The 19,781-nt window shown below is 47.2% G+C and overlaps 1 protein-coding gene across 2 annotated transcripts in view; it reads left to right on the top strand.

Moving 5' to 3' along the window:
• LOC142880273 (voltage-dependent calcium channel subunit alpha-2/delta-3-like) overlaps window positions 1–19,781 on the top strand; it is a 125,005-nt gene that overhangs the window by 69,597 nt on the left and 35,627 nt on the right. Inside the window, exons 13-26 of one of the 2 annotated variants that reach the window (XM_076014059.1) lie at window positions 1,443–1,460; window positions 4,994–5,065; window positions 5,565–5,645; window positions 6,129–6,203; window positions 9,994–10,077; window positions 10,203–10,274; window positions 11,016–11,077; window positions 11,184–11,251; window positions 13,622–13,667; window positions 16,013–16,110; window positions 16,202–16,295; window positions 16,788–16,883; window positions 17,017–17,138; window positions 18,652–18,723. In XM_076014059.1, the coding sequence (XP_075870174.1) occupies window positions 1,443–1,460; window positions 4,994–5,065; window positions 5,565–5,645; window positions 6,129–6,203; window positions 9,994–10,077; window positions 10,203–10,274; window positions 11,016–11,077; window positions 11,184–11,251; window positions 13,622–13,667; window positions 16,013–16,110; window positions 16,202–16,295; window positions 16,788–16,883; window positions 17,017–17,138; window positions 18,652–18,723 (1,060 nt within the window). The remainder of the gene's footprint in view (window positions 1–1,442; window positions 1,461–4,993; window positions 5,066–5,564; window positions 5,646–6,128; window positions 6,204–9,993; window positions 10,078–10,202; window positions 10,275–11,015; window positions 11,078–11,183; window positions 11,252–13,621; window positions 13,668–16,012; window positions 16,111–16,201; window positions 16,296–16,787; window positions 16,884–17,016; window positions 17,139–18,651; window positions 18,724–19,781) is intronic. The other variant, XM_076014060.1, reaches the window with a different exon arrangement.

Genomic DNA, 19,781 nt, shown 5'->3' on the forward strand with positions numbered 1-19,781 from the left:
GCCCGATCCTCCGTGAGCGAGAAGTGAGAGACGGCTGTGATCGTTCGATCCTCCGTGTGCGATCGTAGGCGGGAACAGACCGCTAGGTGGTGATGTGGTTGGTCAACTGTGGGCTCCGATGGACAGCTGACTTAAGAAATAAGAATGTAAATGCCGTGGATTGGCTCCCCTGTTAACAGCCGCCCCCAGATTTCTTACAGAAATCTGCACATCGTCATAAAGGCCCATGACCCTAGAAAGGTCCTAATCAGCTAATGCCGAGAGGGGAATGATGTGAGCCACTGGACGCGTGTAGGTACGGTCCCCAACCTGTACTCTCACAGTCCTGACTCTGTCATCTGATCCAGGGAGAACTTCTGAGACCCTTCCTACAGGCCAAAGTGCCCTGGGTAATTGGGGGTCTACAACCAAGACCGTGGCCCCGACCTGGTAACCTGGCACCTCTGTTTGCCATTTCTGGCGTGCTTGGAGACCAGATAAGTAATACTTCAGGAAGTGTCTCCAGAGGTGATCCGCAAGCAACTGACTATGTCTCCATCTCCACCGGTTTTACATTTCTGACTCCGGATACACCACCTGTGGGAGTGAGGAGTCTGGCCGCCCCATCAGGAGAGAATTTGGGGTTACTGGGTCAGAGTCAGAGATGTCTGAAGAAGTATAACCCAGTGGTTTCGAATTGAGGATCCCCTCAATCTCAATGAGGACAGTCCTCAGCACTTCTTCTGTCACGGACTGAGCACCTAGGGTGACCCGCAGGGCTTGCTTGAGAGAGTGGATCTCCCTTTCCCAGCAACCACCAAAGTGTGGTGCATTTGGAGGATTAAAGGAGAACTGGATTTGTTGGCTGGCCAGTTGAGCTTGGACCTCAGGCTGGAGAGCTGCAAAAGCTTCCCTCAGCTCTCGTTCTCCAACATTAAAGTTTGTCCCCTGGTGGGACAATATCTCAGACGGTTTCCCACGCCGGGCCACAAAGCGTCTCAGCGACATCAGGTTGGAGTCAACATCTAGGCTGCTGAGAAGATCAATGTGGACTGCACGTGTCGTCATACATTTAAAGATGATACCCCACCTCTTTTCGCTCCTGCGGCCAATTTTGACCTCATAGGGGCCAAAGCAGTCTACCCCCGTAGAGTCGACGTACGTTTTTGTACATGAGGCCCCTGGCACCAAAAAGGACGATCCTGGTATCAAAACCAAGGAATGAAACACCTACTGAACCCCCCCGCCCTCCTTAACCCCCCTTCGACCCCCACCGCCACCCAAAAATGTGTATATGTACGTCTACCTCCTCCATGGTGTTGTGGCTGTAAAAGCTGTGGACACTCACAGTTCCTCAAGTGCCTTGTCGCTCTCTCCCCACCCCCATTCTCCCCCCCCCCCGTCCCTCCCCCACTCTCCCCTCTCTCCCTTTCCTCCCTCCTTCCCCAACATTTTTCCTTCAGCTCCCACAAGCGCAAAAGGTAACGTGACACCAGGTTGTCACTGTGTTGTGTGTTGTGCTCCGGACCGGCGTGCCTGAGCGAGAGTGTGTGTGTGTGTGTGTGTGTGTGTGTGTGTGCGTGTGTGTGTGTGTGTGTGTGTGTGTGTGTGTGTGTGTGTGTGTGCGTGTGTGTGTGTGTGTGTGTTGATGTGCACTTTAAATGGGCATGTGAGTTTTTGCAGCTGAATCCTGGTGGGAGTGACAACCACACCAACTGACTCATGGCGTTGTTGTTGTTGTTGTTGTTATTGTTGTTGTTGTTGTTGTTCCAGTCACCTCTCAGCCTCTTGATTCAAACCCACACATCGTCTCTTCTCTCTGTGGCTCAGCTGATCGTCGTGCTCTCACGCTCATTGATCACCGGCGCCGTCTTTGTTGTGTTGTGTGGTGTGGTGTGGTGTGTGTGTGTGTGTGTGTGTGTGTGTGTGTGTGTGTGTGTGTGTGTGTGTGTGTGGTCGTTGTGTGTTTGTCCGTCTTGCTCGTGTTGTTTCTGATGTGAAAACAAGATTGCTGGCGTCGTTTGTCTCTGAAAGCAGGGGGCGGGGGGGGGGAGAAGAGGATCCAATCGGGCACAATCAGCAGCAGGATGATCCGTTCCGCTCCGGTCCCTCACTTCTTTATCGTCGGTGCCGTTGTTTTCCTGCCACGTTGTTTGGTGAGTTGCGTGCCGGGACGAGAGAAGCCGCCTTGTCATCGCAGCGGCCATGATGGCGAGAAGCAGAGGAGTCCGGCCAGTATGCATCTGCCAGGCTGACACAGCATCGCTATTGTGATGGGGGGGGGGCAGCTCAGCGGAGGAAAAGTGAAACAGATATCCCATTGTTGGACTCCATCGTTTGGCTTAGCAGGGAAATCTGCCGCTGCCGCTGCTGCTGCTGCTGCCGCTGCTGCGGCTGCGGCTGCTGCTGCTGCTGCGGCTGCTGCTGCTGCGGCTGCGGCCGCTGCTCCTCTGCAACCAACAGTGACAGAGCAGCAGGGGTTCAGGGAGGTGCCAACGTGTACACGCTGTCCAATAAGATTCCAAGAGGGGAGGAAAGATTTTGTGTCCAGGAGCAAAAGTGATGAGCGTGTGGTGTTTATGTTCTAGGGCTGATGTGTATCACATCTGTCGCTTCCATCGTGCTTGGTGCGTCAGTGCAACCTGATCATCCATCCAGGCAGCAGTAACCCCCCCCCCCCCCCCGCACCGCACCGCTCCCTCTCACTCACCAGCATCATCCATCATTCTGTGGCTCATTTGGTTTTGTTTCTCATTCTGTTGGACAAACTGACGCTCAGGATGGGAGGATGAGAGGGAGGGAAGGTGTGTGTGTGTGCGTGTGTGTGTGTGTGTGTGTGTGTGTGTGCGTGTGTTTGTGTGTGTGTGTGTGTGTGTGTGTGCGTGTGTGAGTGTGTGTGTGTGTGTGTGTGTGTTTCAAGGTTAAGGTCAAGATCAGCTCACGTCAAGTTCTCGGGCGGCATGTCCTCCAAGAGGCGAAGGGATGTAAACGATTTAGGGAGGGACAGGACGGAGACGCTGAAAGGGCCTCAGAGGACCAGCAAGGTCGTGACCTGTGTATCACTTCGCTGTATCTTCTCCTCACAGAGACGCTGCAGCCATCACCACATTGTGTGATTTGGAGTAGTAATTACCTTTGTGTGAGTGTGGTGAGTGTGTGTGTGTGTGTGTGTGTGTGTGTGTGTGTGTGTGTGTGTGTGTGTGTGTGGAGAAGTTTTTATGTTTTGTCGTTGGCGGGGCTTAAATTCTACTCATTAAAAACAACTGAACACAACACAAGGCAGTCTATCACAGAGGGCTAATTTGCAGAACTGCTGGTCTTATCTGCCCTATTGTGGCACGTCGTTCATCCAAACAGCTGGCCAAGCTGGATTCTTCTCAACTTTGGGACTTTGCGGCCAAATTGTAACTGATGAAGAGATAATTTAGTGGGCTTCTCCACTTTCTTGTGGCCAGTTTTGTTGTGTTGTTTGCCCTCGATGGATTCGTGACCTCCGACACTGAATGTGTCTTGCTGTTCTCGCTTTCTTGATTGATTGGCTCTTGATAGATCGATTGAATTTGGCCACTTGTCGACACGAGGGATAGAACCGACGCAAGCGGCTTCCCGTCATGTATCGCTTATTATGCCCAGCTCAATCAGCTGCAGATTTTAACACTGTTCCAATGAATGAGGCCTAAAAAACTGTTTACTTCTCTTGTCGACTCAATCATTCATCCATTCATCTTCTATAGCCGCTGATTCCTCTTCAGGGTCCTGGGGGTCTGCTGGAGCCTCTCCCAGCTGTCTTAGGGCGAAGGCAGGGTGACACCCTGGACCAGTGGCCAGGTCATCACAGGGCCACATAGAGACACACAACCATTCACACTCACATGCACACCTACGGACAATTTAGAGTCTTCAGTTGACCTCACATGCATGTTTTTGGAGTGTGGGAGGAAGCCGGAGAACCCCGAGGGAACCCACGCAGACACAGGGAGAACCTGGAGGGAACCCACGCAGACACAGGGAGAACCTGGAGAGAACCCAGCAGACACAGGGAGAACCTGGAGAGAACCCAGCAGACACAGGGAGAACCCGAAGAGAACCCAGCAGACACAGGGAGAACCTGAAGAGAACCCAGCAGACACAGGGAGAACCCGGAGGGAACCCAGCAGACACAGGGAGAACATGCAAACTCCACACAGAAAAGGTCCCAGGTCCAGAATCGAACCCACAACTTTCTTGCTGTGAGGCAGCAGCGCTAACCACTGCGCCACCGTGTTGCCCTCTTGTCAACTCACTCAATTTTTTATTTTTTTTTGGCCCGGGATTCACATTGTGCTTAATGGACCAATTACTTGGTGTGACTTGAGCACATGGTGCGTGAGTGCGTGACATTTAGACGTTTTCGGAGTGGACAAGGTCAGAGCAGCATTGTTGTTTTTTGTGTGTGTGTGTGTGTATGTGTGTGTGTGTGTCTGTGTGTGTGTGTCTGTGTGTGAGTGTGCGCATGATTTTTTTTTCACCCCCCCTTGTGCCCGAGCGCAAACCCTCCTCTCCGTTATAACATCTCCATAACAGTGTCAAGCTTTCATCTCCAATGGATCATCGTCAGATACACACAGCAGGCGGAAAGATAAATATCATAATTATCCCAGCAGTCAGCGGGGGTTGGGTGGGGTTGGGTGGGGTTGGGTGGGGACCCCCAGATCCCAACCATGAGTGCTGCCAGTGGAGGAGCTCGTTCTGCTGGAGATCAAAGGCGGCCTGTGATTGAACACATTTTAAGGGCAAAATAACAAACATTAATAAAACATGATGATGGCAAAGCAGCCAGTCACTGGCAACAATGGACCGGGCCCCGACCCTGGGAGCCTCAGTCAGTCAGGCGAGCAACGGGAGACCAGTGCTGCGCTGGTTCGAGGTGACTGCGACCCGCTTAAAAGCCGTTTTTCACCGTTCTGTTTCCGTCTGTCTGTCTGTCTGTCTGTCTGTCTGCCTGTCTGTCTGCCTGCCTGCCTGCCTGCTGCAGCTGGAGGACGGACAGGGTCCCGTCCTGATGACCACGGTGGCCATGCCAGTGTTCAGCACCAAGAACGAGACCGTAAGAGGAGACAATCTGCCCTTCGCCACGTTTCCTCACAAACTGACTGTCTGAAATATTTAGTTCATTCATTCATTTAGGAAACAACTTCAAGGGAATGATGATGTTTTCTTCCAGGGATACAAATTGGGAATTAATAGTCCAGTCCATCTGCATTTGATTGGACACAGTAGAGAAGCCCTAACTGAAGAACAGTATTATAAATAGATTTTCATTAATGCTCCACACGTATCGTAGATTTTGCATTCCTTTTTTATTTGTCACCTCAGGACACTGCTAGAAATGGTGAATCTATCTATCTATCTATCCATCTATCTATCTATCTATCTATCTATCTATCTATCTATCTATCTATCTGTCTATCTATCTATCTATCTATCTATCTATCCATCTATCTATCTATCTATCTATCTATCTATCTATCTATCTATCTATCTATCTATCTATCTATCTATCTATCTATCTATCTGTCTGTCTGTCTGTCTGTCTGTCTGTCTAGCGGAACCAAGGCATCTTACTCGGGGTTGTGGGTACAGACGTGCCCGTGTCTGAGTTGCTCAAGACCATCCCCAAGTATAAGGTATATATTCATGATTTTCTTTCCCCCCGCCCCCATTTCATATATAAAAACAGAAACAATCGTGGCCTCCAAAGTCTGTCTGCTTCAACATGCTCGTGCTTCTTCTGAGCCATGTCATTGGGTTTTGGTGCGCGCGCCGCCCTGCCAGGAAGAGAATAAAAGCCACTAAAAGAGGTTTGCCAGTGTGTGAAAAGAAATGTGTGTATACATCAGTCCGACTCAACAAGGCCGCTAATGGGATTCCAGAGCCAGTATGGGATAAATGAGCGGTTGTATGAAGTTTGGACACAGATCATTCACGAGAGATTCACGTTGCCAATGCTAACGTGTCCCCCAGTGGAAACCTTCAGCCTGGATCTCTCTACTTTCACTCCTGATGCACGGCTTGGTGTGACTTGGGTTTTGACATTTGAAAGGACTCTACCAATGATGAGTCAAAGGGCTGGATTAGTGCTGTCAGCCGTGTTTCTCCTCTCCCCCCAGCTTGGCATTCACGGTTACACCTTCGCCATCACCAACAACGGCTACATCCTCACCCACCCGGACCTGCGGCCCCTGGTGAGTGCTACTACCGGCTGCCCGCTCAGTCAACGGACTTTGAACCTGGTTACTGCCGTCTTTTTTCCTTGTTTTTTTTGTTCTTTTCCTTATGCAGGGACTTAATTTCAAATTTCATATTCATTTCTTTTGGGCACACGACGGAGGAATACTAAATCTTGAGTTGGTGTCAAGTCAATTACTGGATTCATTGTTGTAGTGAGGTACAGACTGACACTGAAAATGTGTTTTTGTGGTGTAATTGTGCCATACGCCATGCAGCCGTGTGTGTGTGTGTGTGTGTGTGTGTGTGTGTGTGTTGACTTGCCTGCCGATATGCAGATTGAGAGAGTGTGTTCTTTCAGGCCTGCTGCTTGGCTGTGAATAGACAGTGATAGAGCCTCTAAATAGCTGTGATTAACTCAATTGTCCCGACCGGCAACCCTCGCTGGAAGATGAGATGGGTGAGTTGGGGAGTGAGAGTGAAGAGTGCGAGGAACACGCCTTAACTTGGGAACCACAAGGCGGAAATAAAGTGGCATGAAAATCATATGTATACACATATATATATATATATATATATATATATATATATATATATATATATGTATATATAAATTTGTAGATCACTGGCCCCACTATTGTAACCAGTGGCCCAGGTCAACATCAGGTATCAATCCCCATAATAGCGAAAAAGAACAATTTTATTTAATAACATTTATTTTTTGAGGTAGGTTCACAAAAGTACAGCAAAATGTGCAAATACCCTTATTCCAACAGTGCATTAATCCTGTAAAATAGTTCTTCCTCCATCTCCTCCTCAGTCGACTGGTTTTTGTGCCCCCTTCCTGATGCCCAGGCACTCTAACTTGGGCGTCTGCTTCTGGGCTTTGACTGTCACCAGCTCAAAACAGCCGTCCCCATACTTTACATACACAAAAGCTTAAACAGCAGGTGTTCATCGTTCAGTGACTATTAAATAATTGTATCGTAATAATTCCAAGGTAGTAATAACATTATAAATAGAAATAATAATTCAAACGCCGCTGCACAGTGTCACAAGTGGGACAGGCGTGCTTGCAGATCTGTGTTTTCAAGCGAGGCCGTCGTTATGACGATGTTTATTTTCTCCATAGTTACACAGTAATGCTTATGCATGGCCATACACGTTCATTTTTATCTAAGGGGCTGTTTACATAGGGACGGATTCTTTGAAACTGCAAATTATCAAAAACTAAAAAAAACAAAACGCTGGTGAAGACGACAAAAGTTGTCTTCAAAAAAAAAAAAATCCTGTTTACACGGAGACGCTGTACTGACTGAAGACGATGTAGTCCTATGCCCGGCCTAGTGTGCCGCCAGTTTACTCCCTGAAGGCGAAAGAAGAACACCTGAAGTGTGCCTTGTTTAAAGAAGCAGTAGCTCGCTAACAGGACCACTGAGAACAGAAAGAAAGATCACTCGTGAAAAGACGGTGTGGGTAAACGACAAATGGGTCATAATTGCAGGTTGACTGAGAGTCGTGCTAGTAAAGTTAGCCAACATTTGAGTCATTTAGGTTTCCTGCCTTAATATCTCAGTCTGCCGACCCAAAAGAAAATGACTAAAAAATAAAACGGGAGGTTTTCATATCGCTTACAATCCAGGATCCATGAGCACCATAATATGGAGGTTTAAAAGGAGACTGCAGGCTGATCAGTAGTAGGAGTCACAGGTCTGCTGCCCAACGCTGTTGTTGAGTGGTGGTTCTGCACCTCACAGCTGCTCAGGTTGAAAGGCGAGGCATGTGCTTTAGAGCTGTGACCTCAGGGTTTTCAAAAACGATCGGTTTCCGCAGAGAGGTTTCCCACAGAGAGCACAGTGCTGGCTGTCTTTGACCGGGATCACGTAACGTGTTAGCGGTAGTTATTGAGATGATTTCACAGAAGTAATTGTAATACACAGATCCATGGGGAATTATTATGGAATTATATTTTTGTACTTGTTTTGTTTTTTTTGTTTTTTTAGCATTATTTTTTTTTACTTTTACTTTATTTCTCACCGGGCCAGTGGTTAGAGCGGCCCTGGCGGTTTTTAAAGTACGCCCGGGCCACCGGGCCAGTTATATTGTCGACCACAGATACATATACTGTGTACATACATATATGTATACACATATGTATATATATATGTATATAATTATACCCACACACTGTGGGTTGCGATGTGTTGAATATCATCATAGGCGATGGAGTCACTAGTATTGATGATTTGCTCACTGTTTTTGCATCCATTAATACAAAAAGACCAGACTGCCTATTATTTACAAACAAACAAACAAACAAACAAACAAAACTCCCTTGTAACTGTCCCCTGGAGATTTTTAGAAGAAACAGCGACACCAAGTGGTTACATTTTAGATTGCAGCGCTTGCCCCCCCCCTCATGAGTTTACCAGTGAGCTGCGGTGGCCTGTGCACACAAACCTGGACACCTTGTCTACCTTCTTCTTCGTTGTTTTATTTGGGGACATGAGTGTTCACCCTAAATATGAACCATGCTGTCAGGCAGATGGGTTGTCCACACCGGGCTTCCTTAGAAATACGCTGGTGCAAGACCCTTACTGCTCTGTGTACATTCTAATGTATAGATCATAACTATTGTCTGGGTAGGAAAACCAAATGACTTTTATTGTACTGCGAGAATACACTTTTATCAATGTATTTATGTGCAGTATATTAAGTACTTTTACCAATATAAAATAAATAAAAATAATAATAATAATAATAAATAAGGGCAAAATTTACATACTGGACCTTTAAAGTCAGTACAATACAGCTGCAAATGTTGTTTACTTTGTTTCTTTTTTCTTGTTATGCACTTTGGAGACTTCAGTTTGCAATTGACCGTCTGCGCCACGCTGTGGCTGCCAATCAGGTCGTTCTCACGACGGTGGGGAGGCAAACTACGCAACTCGGTGTCGCACGCAGCGGGTCATATTGTGTTGATTACATAAGAGCCTCCTGCTGCACATCCCTAGCGTGGCTGGGATTGGCTCATTAGAACACCTGTGGGTGGAGCTTTGGATGAATTATTGTTTCACGAAATATATATGAAACATTCTGATTAGAAAAATATTAACCATTGTTGCTGAGCTGTGCTTCCCATAGAAGAGAGTGAAGGAAATCCGTGTTGAGGTGGTCAGTTGTTGGGGGGCTCATCACCTCAGTTACTGGCTTGCTGTGGGTCAAATGGAGAGCAGACAGACACGGAGTCGAAGAGTCAACAGGCAGTGAGACAGGCGGACTGATGGTTTAACAGCACACCAATTAAAGAAGTTAATGACCAGTGTTTGTCAGCGGATGAGGGAGGGGAGGCTGACCTGGCTGACAGCTGTGGGGGAGAAAAGGCAGCATTTGAATGGGGAGATTGTGTTGAACGTGTTTGTGTGTGTGTGTGTGTGTGTGTGTGCGTGTCGGGGGAGTAAGGGGGTGCACTTTATTTCCCCCCCCTCCCCTCGAGAGTTATTTATCTTTCTGCTGTTGCATGTGTTTGGTGTCAATTAGCCTGACTTAGCACCTTTAGCTGCCCCTGCACCACTGCGCTTGTAAATGGCAAATAGCTTTGATTTCTTTTTTTAGAGTGTATTATTTATATTTGTCCTGGTCTGAAATATGAAATGTATTTCATTTGAGGATACCATATGAGGTCCAGCGGGAAAGATTTTTGTGTGATGTGATGATAAACCATGTGAGTTCATCCGGCGGTCTCTGTGTGTTGTCAGTATCTCTGTTTGTGCATGCCTGTGTGTTTACATTGGCCTGTGTGTCCAGTACGGAGACGGCAAAAAGCGACGGAAGCCCAACTACAGCAGCGTGGATCTGTCGGAGGTGGAGTGGGAGGACAAGGACGACACGGTGAGAAGCACAGAGCCACGCACGTGCTCGATCCAAGTGGGTTTCCGCTCTGACGCACGCCTTTCTTCTTCTCCTCCTTCTTCTCCTCCTTCTTCTTCTTCTTCCATCCTTTTTGCCGCTGCTAGTTGCGAAATGCCATGGTGAACAGGAAAACTGGAACCTTCTCCATGGAGGTGAAGAAGAGTGTGGACAAAGGGGTGAGGCGTCGCAAACATGCACACACACACATGCACAGTAGCTCTTTTCTGAGGGCTCGTGCCACTGGAGGTCATCAGAGGGAAGAAACTCACTCTGCCAAGGGGTGGGGTGGGGGGGTGGGGGTGTAGTGGGGGGGGGGTACATTTGGCTCGCCAATGTACAGCACTGACTGACTGACTCAGGGATTTTGTTTTCGACTTTGTTTGCTTTGCATCTGCAAGCATGTGTGTGTATGTCGCGTGCACGTGTGCGTGCGTGCGTGTGAGCCCCTTATCTCCAACTAGCACATGGCGCTAAATACAGGAGAGACAGCAACCGACAGCTTGTCTCTTGATACTCGGCTGTATGTGTGAGAGGGAGAGAGAGAGAGAGAGAGAGGGAGAGAGAGAGGGAGAGAGAGACACAGAGAGAGAGAGAGGGAGAGAGAGGGAGAGAGAGACACAGAGAGAGAGCGAGGGAGAGAGAGGTAGAGAGAGAGGAAGAGAGAGAGAGAGAGAGAGAGAGCATGTGCCTCCTCAGAGCTTCATACATTAGCCTCATTATTATTAACTGTACATGTAAATACACATCTTCGCATAAACATGAACACACAAGCGCGTCCCGAGTCGTGGCATTTCTCCCCTTTCACCACTAGATGGAGCCAGACTGCAGGGAATGGCTACGACGTCTCCTCCAGTTCTCCTTTCCGAGCTGGCCTGTTGCATAAACAGTGGCGCTGACAGGCTTCTCCTTTCTTTCAGAAACGTGTTCTGGTGTTGCACAATGATTATTACTACACCGACATCAAGGGGACTCCGTTCAGGTGAGGCACCGGAGGATGGGGCCTCTTCGGCCCCATTTGTTTGCACAACGCACCGGTGGAGATTTTCCAGGTCACAAAACGCTGTCCTTACTTTTTGTCTCTTCAGTCTCGGCGTAGCGCTTTCCAGAGGCCACGGCAAGTTCTTCTTCAGAGGGAACGTCACGGTGGAGGAAGGTTAGGAAGTTGCACTTCTCCTTTTCTGCTCTCTTTACCTACCCTTCACCTCCACTTAGCTGCGACAGCCCTCTCAACCAAGAACGAGCAGATGGCAAGCTGCGCACATCATCATACACAAGTACTTTTCCTGGCTTATATTTCTACATCACAAGGAATGGAATTTTTACCAACGTTAAAGTTGTAAAGTTTATTCTTTTGGGCCTGAAAATAGCAATTGTTGCTGTTGCTGATTACAAAAAATAAATCAATGAATCAATAAAACGAAGCCATCCCTCCACCTGTGAAGTTGAATCATTTCAAACAACATTAGCTAATGATTAAAACCAGAGGAAATATAATACCATGATGAACCCAGAATAAAACGGTAACTTTTGGTCATTCATTTTATGCAGTGAATTACTCACCTGTACAATTCATGTCATAATAATTTCACATTACGACATGTATCATTCTGACTCATGCTGTCAAGACTGTGTATGCGGGTCACTCTCACAGATTATATTGAAACTGCAGCCCAGACACATTGCATTCGGGCTTCAGACACACTCCACAACAACAGTTCAAAGAGCTCCAGCAGCCATGTTCACATCCATGTCTGTGTTTTCGTTTTTGTATCTCGGGCTCGTTTCCGGTGCGGGGGGGGGGGGTGTTTCTGCGCGACTGGAGTCGTGTCCTCGGGTGATCAAACACAAATCTCAGTAGCCTGCATGAGGGAAGGTGATAGGATTTCTCACCTGCTCCACCACATGAGGAAAACTCACCAACGGCTACAACAAATATGTGTGGAGTCGACTGCAGCCTGTGATTATTTTTCTTTTCTTTTAAAAAAAACAAAACAAAAAAAAAAAATGCAGTCCAAATCAGAGAGATGAATAGATTCCAGCAAAAGCAAACAGCAGCTGCGGCCTGCAGCGCAGTCACATAGCTGAGGGTTAAGGATGCAGCATGACCAAAATAATCCAGGTTTATTTGACTGACGTGATGACGACGATCTTGTCCTCCGCTTCCCTCCTCTGGAGTTAAAGGGCCTATAAATGTAGCTCAGTGCCTGAAGTTCATCACATATATTTTTTTCTCTTTTTGTTGCGAACTGCTAATTTTTTCTCCTCACATCTGTGTTGCTCGGCCCTTTGTTTGTTCAACTTGAAAGGGAAGCAACTTTGACCTGAGATATGAACAGCAGGGTGTAAAGACTGAGCAGGAGGCCTGAGCTCAACACACTGATAATAAGTGAGAGGCAGAATTCCACACAGTTCTGTGTCTCAATCAGCATTCCTCAACCGGGGGATCGCAAACCAAAAGTGGGTCGCGGCGTTGTTTTGTTTGGGTTCGCGGCTTCGTGGGCAGTTCCTCCTTTTAAAACAATATAATACCAGTATCATATAAACATATATGTATATATATATATATATATCATAAGAGATTTGGGCGAGATTCGCAGCGGATGAGAGAGGCGAGGGAGAAAGCCGGGAGGCCGTGAGCCTGAGGTGAGAGCGGATGAAATTCCTTGCAGTTATTCCTAACGAGCGCTGCTTTTGCTGATACGTGACACCGGGATTCAAAGTAGTTGGACTCTGCTGTGTTGACGTTGCGATTATATAGCACACGCGTATTGCCAAGTTTGTATGCAAATGAATAAATATAGATTTGTGGGGAAATCTTGACTTGAATGAACCAAAAGTGTCTCAAAGGATATTATGATAAAACAATAATTGTGTAATAGGTTTAATTAGAGGAAATAGCTTTTTTTTAAGATATTCAATTGAACATGAAACATAGACGCTCCTAAACTGAGCCTCTGTTTTTCTCTCTCCTTATCCGTCTCTGTAGGACACACACACACACACACACACACACACACACACACTGCTCAATAGTAATAGTAATGGCAACAAAACTGAAAGCCACAACTGGGCAGGAAGTTAAATATTTCTTCAGTGGTTCTCTACTGTGTCCTACTTGTTAAGGTCTTGACAGTGTTTATGTCGGCTGCCTTGTGTGTGTGTGTGTGTGTGTGTGTGTGTGTGTGTGTGTGTGTGTGTGTGTGTGTGGGTGCCCTCTACGCATGTTAATATTCATGTGGGGGTGGTAGTGTGTGTGTTTCTTTAAACATGTCCATCATTGGGAGCCCTTGGAGCATGACTTGGCTCTTCCTGATCTAATCAAAGCTGCCACGTTCGTTCAAAAAACACATTTTTCAACCCTGCTCTGTGTGTGTGTGTGTGTGTGTGTGTGTGTGTGTGTGTGTGTGTGTGTATGTGTGTGTGTGTGTGTGCTGTGCGTAGATGCCTGCACCTATTACAATGGGCTCATTTTGAATGCTTGTGCTCTGTCAGATTCAGACCCTTTTTCCGTCTTCGTTTATAGGTCTTCACGACTTGGAGCATCCTGACGTGGCGTTGGCCGACGAATGGTAAGAGCAGAACTGCCACGCTGCACATTCCCGTTCAGAGAAGTGCGACTTTGCCTCGTCTCAGAATGACGTTTTGATTCCATCGCGGGTATTTTCAAGGAGATGTATGAACGAGCTTGAACGCAAGGGTTATGCAACAGCTTAGGGATGTGCCGCGCTTTATCTTGATGGCCTGTGTCACCCACTGACTTGTGGGAACCAGTATCTGATTAAGTTACAGACAAATGATTCTCAAACGCACTTCTTCATTGTGGTCAGATCGCTCATTTTACATAACATTGGTCTCATCCTCAAAAACTATGCTGTGAAACTGAAAATAAAGCTGAGACTGGGAAAAGGATAAAGCGATCGTCAAGAGTTTAAAGTCCTACAATACTCCAAGCCAATCGGAAGTGGCGTGATTTCTCATTACACCACTTCTGATTGGCTGGTGAAACGTATCCGTCCTCATCAGGTAGTCAGTCCCACCGACCATAAATGCCACCTGCGGATGGTACCACCTCATTCAAACACCTCTTCTCACTCGTAGCATATCTCTCGTCTCACGCTAGCTAGCGCAACCGTCCACAGACAGACCCTACAGGATTCCGTCGGCGGGTGCACGGGACGTTTCTCAGTCACACCAGATCGAGTCCGTGTCTTCCTTGCCCCACCACGGTGTTCGTTGTCCCGGAGATTAGCACACCAGCTAATTTGCCTTTGGTTAGCACACGAGCAACCCGCCTCTGCTTCCTACCGGCACACCTGCTCGTCAGGTACGGAGGACGGGTGGGCTGGAACATGCCCGCCTGGCGATCAACGCGGAGTGCCTGCATGCACTCCTTCATCTCGTTGGCCGTGCAATCTGGACAGAGCATATGCACTTGGATGGTATTTGATGGTGTACTTGAAGTTGGTCAACTGGGCTTCCCCACCGCTGCTCCACTGCTCCAAGCCGGGCTGTGTCCAAGTATACGAGTGGATTGATATCTGTAAAGACAACAAATTCGGCACCATACAAGCAGTCTTTGAAATTTTCAGTTACAGCCCATTCTAAAGCCAACCGTTCCAACTTGAACTAACTATAGTTCTGATCATTGTGTTCCGCTGGGTGGAGGCCAGTACTGCTCCTTTGCCGTCAAAGGTGGCGTCAGTGTACAGCCTGAAGGGGAGGGAGAAATCAGTGTATGCAAGACTGGGTGCATTCACCAAGGCTGTCTTTAAGTTATCAAAGGACTTTTGACATTCTTGGGACCAACTGACCGTTGCAGACCTTTTAACATGGACAGTACCATGTGTCAGGAGTTGCAATCTTTGAGAATCCAGGTATAAAGCCACGGTATAGCCAGCAGACCCGGGCCAGTCTTTCACCACCATGGTCTTCTTTGGGTCCGTAGTGATGCCTTTCTCACGGATGACATGTCCCAGGTAGGTTACCTCTCATTGGAAGAAGTGACACTTCTTGGGCTGCAGCTTCAGTCCGTGCCGAACTTTCACTCTTTATATGGATTTTAACGCTGCTAGCTCGTTAACACCGGTGGAATAGAGCTGTTGCTGTTTTGTGCTTTGTGTGGACTTAAGTTGTGCGGATATTCTTGTCTAATAAACGGCTCTGAGACTCAGGTGATCGTTTCAGCGTCTACATTTTCTCTGCTGGGACAGTGTTTTGATACAAGTCAACAGTATGAAACAAAATCATTCTAAGCCCTACTAAAATGTCTTTGCACAAAACAAAACCACGGTTAATACAACAAGTAAATCCTATGGTTCTGGGGACACGGGAGGCACAAAAAACGTCCAAGGACTTTCGGTTCGCCTTGCAACCGTGACTCCGCCCACGCTCAGGGACTGGTCAGACCATAATGGTTGCCATAATGTTATGTTGAATCAGGCACTCCTTGAATAGTGGAGAAGAAACTGAAGAGAAGGATGGACTGGAAACACATATTATTAAAAAGCCACACACAACACAGGAAAGATTAATTTTGCAAACAAAATAAGAAAAAAAGTTTCAACCATCAATCATAATGTTCCATCATTATGATTTCATAGTATTGAATAACCAAATAAAACCAAAGCAAACATTAAAAATAATAGGTCAGCAGACATCAGTGAGACATAAATCACTTCAAACAGTAAGAGGGGTTGAACTTATTCAAGCTGAATTTTTAGTTATTCATTTATTTATTTATTTTTTCCTTTGGCTTGTGTTACGTTACTGAGGGTTGGAGTTTGTGAGCGACACTGCGGCCAGATGCCCCGGTGGTGGGGATTGCTCATGTTCTCCGTAGACGCATCGCCGTCAGCGGAAATTAACTTTGCTGCGATAACCAGTGACCCCACTGTCCATTCTTGTTCCATCGCAGGACGTACTGCAACACGGACGAGCACCCGGAGCACCGCTACCTATCCCAGATAGAGGCCATCAAACTCTACCTGAATGGACACGAACCTCTTCTCCACTGTGAGCGGCTGACCCCGCTCTGCTAACGTCCCCCTGGTTTTTCATGCAGATTTTATGCTGAAAAAGTTTGTGTGTTTTTTTGCCCTGTCAGGTGACAAGGAGCTGATCCAGGAGGTCCTTTTTGACGCAGTGGTGACCGCCCCTCTGGAGGCCTACTGGACCAGCCTTGTGCTCAACAAGTCGGAGTGAGTCACCCACTCAGTATGATGAAACTACCATGGCAATGTTTTTTTTGGTATTTTGAAATGTAAAGTGGGCAACACAGTGGCAGTGGTCAGAGCTGCTGTCTCACAGCGAGAGGTAGTGGGTCTGATTCCCGGCCCGGGGCCTTTCCGAGCGGAGTTTGCATGTTCTCTCTCTGTGTGTGTCTGTGTGGGTTCTCTCCGGGTTTGAATTGGGAACTCTAAATTGTCCATAGTTGTGTGTGTCTGTGTGTGTGTGTGTGTGTGTGTGTGTGTGTGTGTGTGTGTGTGTGTGTGTGTGTGTGAGTGCGAATGCTTGTTTGTCTCTGTATGGCACAGCTGGGCTAGGCTCCAGCAGACCCCCGCGACCCTGAGCTCACGAAGAAGCGGATATTGAAAATAGATGGATGGCTGGAAAATGTAAAGTCCTGTCGTCGAATTTAACGAGAGAAAGAAAAAGGCTTTTTTCATCTCTGTGTTTCCCATGCAATGTAGAAACTCCGATAAAGGCGTGGAGATTGCTTACCTGGGCACAAGAACGGGCCTGTCCAGAATCAACCTGTTTGTGGTGCCAGATGAGCTGACCAACCAGTAAGTGTGTTGCAACCGCTCGACACTCGTACTTTTAAGCAACACTGAGCCTGCAGCAGCAGCAGCAGCAGCAGCAGCAGCAGCAGCAGCAGCAGCAGCAATAATACCATCCTTGTTTGTCGTCTGCTTTAAGAGACTTCCTGACGGCCGAAGACAAAGAGGGTGTGTTCAACGCCGATCACTTCCCCCTGTGGTACAAAAGAGCGGCGGAGCAAGTTCCCGGAACCTTTATCTATTCTCTACCTTTCAACACAGGTTAGCTGCAAATCCCCCTCCTCAGTCCCCTGCAGTCACCTCAGATATCCATCAGGTGAAGAGCCCACAGAGGGTGTTTAGAGGGCAACACTGGCAGGATTGTTTGGCCTGTTTTCTTTTCTTTTTCCTATTTTGAGAGTTCTTGGTTCCTCCTCTTGGTGCTATCGGGATGACAACATTAGTCTCGCAAAGTTTCAGGGATTTTTTGCTAAAGCCGGTTAAGGAGTTAAGGAAAACGACAGTGGCCAAAGAAATAAAAACCTTTGTTGCTGTTTTAATGTGAACATTTAATCATCCTTGATCTATTCAGGAGCAGCCATTTTCACCTTTCATCATCATCCATCTTTGCAACTCTCGGCAGCTTTAAACACCATTCAATTGCCGCTGCACAATGATACACTTAAGCCTGTGCATGCACACTAGCCATTTGCAATATTTTCTATTGAAATCGTGCAGTGCTAGTCCATGCAATGTACTCTTTGTTTTTTGACTGGCCAACATCTGCACAGCAGCGTTTCACACCAGAGGATATTGACAAAGGCAAGAAGCAATTATTTTCTATTCAATTCTTCCACCTGGTCTTCTTCTGAACAGCTTTTCAAGTCCGTTCCTATTCTCCTACCTCACAGGAAGCTGAGGAGTGAAATGCTAAGAGTGGCTGAAAACAATGGCAAGATGGATAAGTGGGATTGGAAAACTGAAATTACAGCAATCTAACCTCTGTTCAATGCTAACTTGAGGACACATGTTTTTTTTTGTGCCAAGAGACCATTGCTTATTCATCCTAATTCCATGGGATTTGTTTTTGGAAGTTTACTGCCACAACAAACAGCATGCTGGTTTTTCAAATATTCATTTTTTTTCTTTCTTGGAAATACGCACACGAAACTGCACTCACGATCTAATTACAGAGACTGTCTGGCTTTTTATTTTTATTTTTTTCAAATCACCCCATCTTCCCTCTCTCTGCATTCTTGGTTGTCCACTCTTGCCACGCATTACTACCTTCCCATCCTCTGTTATTAATTCTGGGCAGTTGTTTCTGTGGACGTGACTGATTGCTGCGGCTTGAAACGAGATATGTTGGGCCGAAGAAGTCTCACCCTTTTCCATGGTGACTTGGCCAGAGTGCTCGCTGAGAAAAAGACACACACACAAACTCTCCCGTGTGCTTCCTGCACATGTAGATTAAACCAATATTTCTGAGACAAGTCGTCTGCCCCCCCCACCCCCATCACCCCTTGAATGTGTTCTCAACTGCCCATTGCCAGCCAATACAAGTGATCTGGAAGCCTTGTATTTCCTGGCTGGACTTGCCTTGGATGCACTCGTCCACTCAGGACGGTAGCCTTGGAACCAGCCCTGTGCTCCAGCAGCTCTCCAATCACCGTGTGGTCAGCTAGTGCTTATATAAAGAATTATGATAATACTCCAACGTGAACCCTGATGTGTCTCTCTCCCTCTCTCCCTCTCTCCCTCTCTCCCTCCCTCTCTCTCTCTCTCTCTGGGTCAGAAAACAAGAGCGTCGTATTGGCCAGCACAGCCATTCAGCTTCTGGATGAGAGGAAATCGCCCATAGCTGCGGGTAAGTGGGGAGTGAGTTCTTCTCCCTTTCACTTCTGAAGCGGCAAAAACTTTTCCCCGCTTTGTTGGAAATCCCCCATGTCTACGTACACGTGTGCTTACATTTACATCGAGACATGATAGCAGTGTGGCTTTTTGGGATTCTGAATTTCTGAATTTTGTCCCTCCTGTTCAACTGCTGGGATATAATGGGAGAAGCTGCTTTGTGGGGGGCACAGTGCCAATACATTGGGCTACAGTGAAAGATAATGAGGGGTTGATAGTGGGAAATGCTGCTTTATTCTTCTGTACTATTCTTTACTCTCACATATATATAGATAGATAGATAGATATGCACACACACACACACACACACACACACAGAGCACATATACATAAATGATAATGATGCCCTGAAAGATTTTGTGTCTGTTGTTATGTCCAAAATGGTACATTTTTGGATGTCCTATAGCACAACATTAATTGTTGGTTAATTATCATTGAATCATTGAGGAAATAACAGGGAAAGATATGAATGCAGAAAATGAGAATGAGTTAACAAAGGAGGAGGGAGGGAGGAGGGAGGAGGAAGGAAGGGAGGGAGGGAGGAAGGGAGGAAGGAAGGAAGGGAGGGAGGAAGGAAGGAAGGGAGGAAAGAAGGGAGGAAGGAAGGAAGGGAGGGAGGAAGGAATGGAGGAAGATGCACCTTTTGCACTTGCATGATGTGAAATGATAAAGGGCAAAGGAAGAAAGTGATTTCACGGTGCCTGGATGCGTCGACATGAGCGCAGTGCATTGTGGGTACGACCGGCCTGGGGGAAACCAGTGGAGCAGAAGGACTGAGACGGGGGAGTGTGTGCGCTGCAGCGGCGCACATGCATGCAGAGGATGCGTCATGTTTGTGGCGCAGCATCACACGAGCAGGAGGGTCCAATTGTATGGATATTATACTACTAATATTGCTCTCTTTGAATCCTTGCCCGGCAACAGTATTTCCAGTTCTGGGGTGTTCTGTTGTTTAGCGGGCGAAGACGATCATGCCTGTCTGATGATTGGATGTCTGTGGAGCTCATTTTATAT

This window comes from Nelusetta ayraudi, unplaced genomic scaffold, assembly GCF_046127955.1.
Source record: "Nelusetta ayraudi isolate G7.1 ecotype Tasmania unplaced genomic scaffold, CSIRO-AGI_Nayr_v1 ptg000164l, whole genome shotgun sequence".
NCBI classification, from domain to species: Eukaryota; Metazoa; Chordata; class Actinopteri; order Tetraodontiformes; family Monacanthidae; genus Nelusetta; species Nelusetta ayraudi.